The sequence below is a fragment of the Monopterus albus genome, unplaced genomic scaffold, assembly GCF_001952655.1.
Source record: "Monopterus albus unplaced genomic scaffold, M_albus_1.0 scaffold158.1, whole genome shotgun sequence".
Taxonomy (NCBI): domain Eukaryota; kingdom Metazoa; phylum Chordata; class Actinopteri; order Synbranchiformes; family Synbranchidae; genus Monopterus; species Monopterus albus.
The window spans coordinates 190,605-199,505 of NW_018128038.1; the positions used below are offsets into that span (position 1 = coordinate 190,605).

The following is an 8,901-nucleotide window of genomic DNA, read 5'->3' on the forward strand; positions in this document are numbered from 1 at the left end:
TATAACAAAGAGTGAAAAATTTAAGGGGGTCTGAATACTTTCCGTACCCACTGTATATAGAAATCTGCCATCTCCTTTTGATAATGAGAAATGGCTGCTAATTTCTCTTAGCTTATTGTAAGCATACTTCTTATATAGTAAAACACTTGTCAACTTTTGCTATAATAATTGATCAGCAGTCCAGCAGTGAAACACTTATTGTACCATGTAAACATACTGAAAAAGAAAGAGAGAGGATGGAGGAGGAGGGAGAAGAAACCAGCACAGATTCTACGTTCTAGTAAATGTTATTGTGTGACTGAAGTAAACTGGAGCTCTGTGTATCAATGCAATGATCAGGTTGGTCTACTCTTCAAAAGTTATTCACTGTTGCATCATATGAAGTAAAAAGAACGGCAAGTAAGTTGCATAAAGCACCACACCTGTAGCTGCCTATGTTAAGGCTGGTCTGTCCATTTTGAATTTAATGAATACAACATTATATTTGATGCTGTTGTCAGTCCCAGTGATGTTTGTTTCATCTAGGTTTATGAGGTGGTGAGAAACTTAACCTCATCCTTAGCAATTTCATTACTGCTGTGATGTAGCCTGCTTTTAATGAAATAAACACATTTCATATAGTCTTTATTTATAATTTTGGTGTTTGTTCAGTATCGGTAGTTTATACATGTAGATGTGTGGCAATTCATTTTTGTACAGTAAATCTGGGTCCTGGAGAGAGACCACATTTCTCTTTTTGGTCTTGAACTGAAAAAGTCTGGGAACCTGGGCTTTATACCAAAACAGTATGAAAAAACAGAGTCCAGCTTTTAGTTTCAGACATGCACTTCAAAGTGCACTGGACCTTTCGTGGCTTTTTTCTGTCATGGATGCATATATTCCCAAAGGATTTTAATGTCTCTTTCCTTGGGCACTAACAATCCCAGACACAGCAGTGACTGTGCTGCTGATGGCAAATCCTTAAAGATATGATATACAGTATTGTACAGATACGTTTCTGGCCCATTTTAATGGTCGGCTCAGCTTAGAATTTTAAATACCATGACCTAAATTTTCTGGTTATAATTTTTATGTGGTTTCTCACCTATTTCTGGCTGAGCAGAGTGAGTGTGCGCACACAATGGAACTGTGTCTGTGCCTGAGTGTGGGAGGTTGTCTGTGACTGAGCACTCTCTCTTCCTCTACCTTCCCCTCATTCTGTCGAGACAGTGCTTGGCTTTTGGCCCTGCAGGTAAAGCCAGGGTCCACTGAAGCATCACAACAAATCAACAAAAGCCTGGGCAAGAAACTTCACACCAGACAAGACAATGTGCCTTTTTTAGATCTTTGCTTCTTACACTGAACCCAGTCCTCAAATATGAAGGTGCTTGCTTGCACTGGAAGGGCCACTGACTTGTATTTATTCCAGATGATTCAAGTTCCACTCCAAATACCCAGCTGAGGTAAATTGGGACAAATCAGAAAAGAAAAGAAAGAAAATAAGCTATTTGAGAAGATCTGACAGTTTTCAAAACACATTCTTGGAAACTCACTTCACAGCACAACACAAGGTGCAGCATTAATTAGTTCACTCTAATGAAATGGAGAATGGTATCTAAGGGAGAATGCAGAAACAGAAGGAGGCCAGAAAAAGCACACGTCAAATCAAGGTGTATTAAAGCCTTCTCTACTTCCTGACTTTCCTTTCCACTCATTTTAATAAGAAGCCTTAGTCGCTAACAACACTCCACATTAAGATGCTATGCTGAGTGTGCTCGCCTGTGCAGGCCCTCTAATAGGTGTCTGACTAATTGGCTGGTGGACGGACTGATCATTAACAGGCATGAGATGAAGGGCCCAGGAGAGCAGATGTTCATCCTCACTCTCCTTGTGTTGCCATGTCACCGTGACAAACACACATCAGTTATAGCCGAAGCTGTGCACTCTAATGATGGACACACTTAACTACCTGAAAAACATAAGATCGGTATGTACCCAGATTATATAGTGTATGCACAAAATATATCTTTGATTTCAAAAGAAGCCACTTCAAGTCAGATGTGTTAAAATGGGATCTTTGCTACAGCCCTGACCCTAATCAAACCAAAATATTGTTTTTCAGTAGAGAGATTTTTAATATCTTGTGACAAAGATGAGTTGCTTTCGAATGATACACTCTGTGATTTATTGTAATGTCTAATAGCACCCCATATCTCAAAATACCCCACCAGCTCACTACTGATTACATCAGTTTCTTCAGAAACTCCATCCACCTGACTGCAACCTATTATTATTATGCGGTATTAGATATAATGTTATGTATATGCACACAAGTCACAAAAACATTTCCATGTTTACATAAAATAAGTTGGTCAAGTCCTAATATGTTCCTCACGTTTGGAATTGGTCTACTGTTAATAAATAAATAATGTACATCTGACAGTTTTTGAAAAAAATTTGGGTATCACAATAACTGCAAATATTTTCATTTGCAGTTATTGTAACTGTAATAATGGTACTGTAATGATGGTACAGTATATGGTTTCTTGCCATACAGTGCTTTGGCTGCTAGTAAACTAAATAATTCAGGGGAAGCATTTAGCAGCAGTGTTTAAAGTGGATAGTGTATAGCGTGGTTGACATTTTGCACAGCTCTGGAAAAAATGTGATGAAATATGGTGCGACTCTTAGGCACTAAATATCCAAGCAGTGTGCTGAAAATCCTTAGAAAAGGAAAAGTATGACAGAGAGAGTTAGCAATATGCATCCCTCTGCAAGCTCACAAACAAAGAACAGTTCTAATTTAAACTGTCTCAGGTTTTACGTTAGATCAAAGTTTGTGTGAGACAGCAAGTGAAAGATGGACTGAAGTGATACCTTGATTCCTCCACACTCTGCTGCTGATCCCTGGTCCACTCCAGTGATGTAAATCCCCAAAGCATATTCTTCTCCACCTCGGATCATCAAACCCAGGGAATGGCCGTCATCCAAAACCAGGTTGACCTATTAAAGACAGAGAGAGAAACGCATAAAGAAAGAAGGGGTTACATATTTGAAATAGTATGAGCCAGACATTTCCTCACATTTCCTCAATATCAACATTTTGAAGAATCATTTGTGCTGCTTGACAGGCTGCCAGATTTGCCTGTGGTGTTGAGCACATAGAGCACATGGCCCATGGTGAAACACAATACACAGAGGAAATGACAGACCTGCTCTGAGCTGGGCTGTGCCAGCAGAAAATAAAGAGTTTCAGGAGCTACTTAGATGTTGTGACTCAAAGCCAGTAATGAGGAAGCTAAATCTGTTCTGAACAGAGGAATGAATGTTTGAGCTGGTCAATCAGTGTTTACAAGGCTCATCCATGTCACTACCCCCGATAAGCAAAGCGGACAATATGTGACACTGTCTGAATTCAAATAATCTACCAACTGGAGGTAGTGGAGATCTCTGCAGCAACAACGCTGTGAAATCTACTGCTGCAGGAAGATGATGATACCTACACCATATACATAACTGTGGCTAAATAATCAATCCTGTTTCTGCTGTTTGTCTTGTACTGTTTTTAGTCAGTCATGTCAGACTTCTTGGTTCTAAGTGCAAAGCTCTCTTCAAAGCAAATAATTCCATACTAAATTAACATACTATTAAATGTTATAGGCAGTTCTGGTCATCTCAACAAGACTCAGTAATGAGGAAGAAGTCATTCGCTGATAATCAATCTATTAGATACTGCTGTTCTGTGTGAATCAGACATGCAGTAATTTTAAAAAATAAACTGTTATGCATTTCACATTAGAGTAGACCTGATAAATCTGAGAAGACCTATACTAAAAGCGTCACTGAACAATTCTTCTCAGACTTTTGGGGTCATCCAGACCCATTATTGCTCAGCACACAGTCATCTCCCTCTAAACCTGTATCCTGACATTGCCATTATTTAGAGCTGGAACTGTGTCTTTGTGTTACTTGTATTTATATTTCATTTGCTGTGATCATGCCAGTATTATCAAAAGGTAAATATACAAAACAAATATATATATAAGATGACTTACATGTGCATGGACATTGGAGCCTTGATGTAAGACAGCCTTTAAAGACTTCCGCCTATTTGTATTCTGCTCCTGAGGCTGTGGAGTTTAAGCAAGGGTTCATTTATCTTATAAAACCTCTTTATTCGAAGCCACTGGCAGTGACTCTGGCAGGTATAATCTGCTCGTCTTTATTTAGTGCCTCTGTGTCATATCATCAAGGCTGACCCTTAACTCTGCAGCGTTTTAGGTTGGCCCTGGATCCTTAAGCTCCCTTAATTCATCAATCTCTTCATGTCAGAGCGATCTGTGATCCTGGCAAGCAAGACGACATTCTGATGATCTACAAGTCTTTACTTGCTATTGTTTACTTTACTCTATCATATTTCAAGTTTTTTTTCCTATTTTCCAGCACTTGGAGCACTAAAGACTAGTTCTCAATGATACGAAAAAGGTGGTCATTCCTATCCAACCTTAATATCAGGACAAAAATGATATATTACCCAGGCTTCATTTTAAAAACTTCACTAACAGCTACTTGGATGAACTGAACTGAGCGTTTCCAATTTGGGAAGCAAAGAGGCCGCGTTAATGTTTAGTGTCCGCTGGGAGAGGTTGAGCAGTAGATCAGCTGTGCCAAACTTTAAACTGTAATTTTATTCCATCACAGTGAAACCCTTCAATATTTGGTTTGATTCTGTTATGGCCGTTTTTTGCCAAGACAGAAAAGGGGAATCAGTTGCACTCTGGCCAATGCAAGATGACACATATGCAAATATCTTAATTAAACAATCTCAGTTTCATCCCTGTCATTTTGCCTCTGGTGTAGGTTTGGCAAAAGAAATCTTGCATTCAGTCCATATGATGACACAGTCTTTCACTTTTAATGGCTGTCTGCTTATTGGAGGTAAGCCAGCTACCTGTGCTCAGTGGGAATAAGGAGGTATTCCTCTTCTCTGTGACACTTATGCTGGGCATGGAGACTAGTTTTAATTACCAGTCGCATCCTTCTTTTATTGGCAGCACATAGGAGCTCTTGAGGGTCATAGTGTTCCTTGCCATCAGCTGTTATCATAGACCCATTTCAATATGATCATCCCCTCTGAAAGGTGTTTTTCTGTTACTGTTCTGCAAGTGGAATCAGAGGTGGCATTCATAGAGATTTTGTTTGAGATGGACAAGTGCATTTTATCACAGGAGGAATTCTTGAACTGTACTGTACATTATGAATTAACCTGAGATACCTCCCCTCGCTAACAACATGATAGTCAGTAGTAACATCTTTGATTTATGGTGACACTTGCTGCATGATGAAGATACAACTGTGGTAGCTAAGAGAAGCATACATTTAGCGTCACCCTGTTACTAACTGACCTGACTTTGAATACTTTTATTAGTGAAGTGAAGCACCTCATAAAACAGTGTTGTAACTTCATCTCAAACAAACAAATTCTCAAACTAATTTGTGTTTAGCAGCATGCTGTTCTGTCATTGTCAGACCAGTTCCACATCATCTACAGTATGGGAAAGCAATAGCTGCAGCAGTTTTGGCCATCAAGCGCGATGCATCAAAGACACTGTGGAGTATGTTTATTGCAGAGCACAGATTTTTAATTGCCCCTAAACTACAGAGCTGGTGGCAAATCCAGCTAGAAGTGGACTGAAAATGATCAGAGAGACAGATTTTCTCTCAAGGTCAATGGGGACCAACTAAACATTTCAGGTAATTACACATCTCAAGCCCATCACATGCAGACACATACTGAACAAGCTGTTTTTATGACACATTTCATGTTTATTCAAAGTACCTAAGTTAATATTTGTTTCTTTTTAAAAAGAAGCAAAAGGCTACAACAGCAAAACTACAGGATTAATATTTTCAAAATGTTATCTGTTGCCATGAACTACATCTTATACTAATGGATCTGAAGAAGTTAAAATTATTGTGTGGCCGTTCTGATAGCTCCTTCCCTTCAAGTCACTGGGTGCTGACAGGGTGGAGCTTTGTGGGTCTGATGATAACAAGACTCGGCGACTCTCCAAGCTGCTTAACAGCCATTAAAACTACTGTAGGTGTTGCAGATATAACTGAGACATTACTCTGCAAATGGATATCCTGTTTGCCATCTCAAATATACCGAAAATGACTTAGCTGGATAGTTTTGAGAAATCTGATGTTTTCAACCTCAATGTTTTCCCAAAAAACAAGACCATGTCTGATCACAATGACTGAAGAAAATGTGGTGAGAGCTTTGCTTTTGATTCAAGTTCATATAATAAAGGATCAAGTCATATACAAACACGTGCTCCTGGAGCGCGAGTTACATGATATAGCAGAATAGAGTGGAGATCAAATCCCACAGATACAGCACAACAACAAGGAGAAGAGTAAAAAAAATGTCCTTAACTAGCCTGAATCTATATAGACGACTTAAAATCAATGCTTCTGTCGTATGGTCCATTATGTAGCAGAAGTGACACCTTTTAGAGGAAGTTGGGTATAATTTTATTTGTGATGTTTTGGATGAAACACTTTTACATTCTGTTATGTAGAGTACTTTAGTTCAGTTTAATTTAGCTCATCTTTTTGTATTTGTCATGAAAATTTGATATTTTTTTAGCATCAACTTCCAAAGTTTTAAAAACAATTTAAAAAATTTAGCATAATGGATGTAAGTGTGTACAAAAGTTCTGAATGAATTATGTCACAGAAGCATATGAAAGATTAAAATTATAAATCATTGTACACAGTTCCAGGGACACTATTCAAAATATGAATGTCTTACTTTTTCCCTGAATATTACCCCTTTGAAAGCACGCCTAAGATTTGTGTAAAAAAACATACATATTGTAAATACTGCTCCATTATTCCAGCATGACGATGTTTTTCCCCATGTACCATCTCACCTTCTTCTCATCTCCCTCCTGCAGTAGCTGCATGTTGCTGCGTCGCTGGCTGTCAGTTCTTCTCAGGGTAGCGCTCCGATGGTCAGGCAGGTCAGGAGGAGGGGACACGCTACGACCCTGAGGGTCAACCCAGGTATAAACATGGTTCGTGACATAGCCGCCGGGAATTCGCCCAACTGAACGCACTGACAGACAAAGCTTTTTACTGCCCTTCAGCACCTGAGGAGAAAAGAGTAGAGCAAATTCAGGCGACATTAAAAACACAACTCAAATATTTATACACTATTTCTCAGAAGAACATACTGTACATGAGTGCAGGTTTAAAGAGCAAACAGCACAGTACATGTAAATCCACACATGAATCAACTTAATTTAATTTAGACACCAAGACATACTGCTACATACACATACAGTACATGTGCATGAATATGAAACTGTGAAAAACCACTAAAATGAATTGAGATGGATTTTTGGGAGAAAATGAAAGATTTTGCACTCTCTTCCCCATTCACAAATCCCCTAATGGTCCAACACTCACACAACAAAAACAAAAAAACATTTTTACTGAAAACTGCTATTCGCTGTGCCTCACTGACTTCTGATAGTTTCCTATACTGTATGTACAATCCCCCTGCAGATATTTGTATTCCCATGTGCCCAGTGTTCTGGAAAAATCAAACTGAAGCTCTTAAAGATCAAACAGTCCTTGCACAACACCAACACAAACAGGATTTCTTCCTTCATTACTAAAAATCTGTGTGCTCACTTCATTAAAGTCAAACTTCAGCATTTCCGTTTAAGATTTTTGAGCTACTCTAAAGGTTTCATATATTTTGGTATCAGCAGCGATTAGAACCAAAAGCACATCATCATCTGCAAACAGATGAGACGTCAGCCCAACGTCACCAAATTCAACACTCCTCTGAGCTCAGCTGTGCTCAGTGTGACAAAGCAAACAAAAGGGGTGATTAGGAGCACCCTAAGCGGACTACAATGCCAACTTCAAATATCATTACATGTATGCCAGATTCGAAAACACAGCTCTCACAGTTCTGTTAGCAGAGAACATGTAAGGCTTAAAACAGCCCCCCCTTGAAATTTTGTCTTTCTGCTGGGTCAAATCAATTTTAAAATGGACTGTAGGTAATCTGTTGTTTTTTGGCATCCTAAAAAGCAGACTGCACCAACTGGATCAAGATAGAATGCTCAACAGACACGTCATCTTTTACTGTCCACCAGGATCTGGGTTCTTTCTTCCCTTGATATTTAATAAATTTAGTGCTTAGTACTACTGAATGTTGCCATTGAGAGTCTATTTTTCTCTGAAGTGTTGCAGATGCATTGTTTAACGGTTTGTATTTATACTGTGTAATGCTGTTTCATATACTCACAATCATAACAAAGTCCCCATTTTCTACCTTTTTTAAGTCATGGTGTCATTTCAGTCTGTAATCTATTACTTTCCTTTTTGGTTATGTTTTCAATTAAAATAGCAGTATCAAAAAAAAAAAAAGAAATCATATAGGCCACATTATGCTATCTCCATTTCTCCATTAATCCTTCCTGCTGGCCATTCCTGGTAGGCTAGTGGTTAAGGCGCAGCACTCTCGCTGCTGCGGCCCAGGTTTGAATCAGGGTTGTATCAGGAAGGGCATCTGGCATAAAACACATGCCAAATGTCAACATGCGAGTTGTCAGTGTGACGATTCGCTGTGGCGACCCCTAAACAGGAAAAGCCGAAAGTGACTTTCTTTCTTGACTCTTCTGTGTCCCATCAGGAATTCAAGTAAATGTTACCAAACACAAGGTCACTCCATTCCCTCCTTTAGTAAGCCATAAATAAAAATAACCCTCCCATCAATCTCCCTTCATTTGCCTTTTTCCTTCAATACTTGCACAGAACAATGAAATGCTTTGGCTAAAATGCCTATTAACATCTGCTCCAGGCAGCAACTCAAATTATTGTTTGTGCTGTGAATTGCAA

General features: G+C 39.0%; 1 protein-coding gene across 8 annotated transcripts in view; it reads right to left on the reverse strand.

Annotated features, from left to right (window-relative positions):
• Positions 1 to 8,901, reverse strand: part of whrna (whirlin a) — a 138,484-nt gene that overhangs the window by 63,714 nt on the left and 65,869 nt on the right. For all 8 annotated transcript variants that reach the window (XM_020615110.1, XM_020615104.1, XM_020615102.1 and 5 more), the window contains 2 exons: positions 6,918 to 7,136; positions 2,857 to 2,982 (listed from right to left, as the gene is read on the reverse strand). In XM_020615110.1, coding sequence (XP_020470766.1) covers positions 2,857 to 2,982; positions 6,918 to 7,136 — 345 coding nt within the window. The remainder of the gene's footprint in view (positions 1 to 2,856; positions 2,983 to 6,917; positions 7,137 to 8,901) is intronic.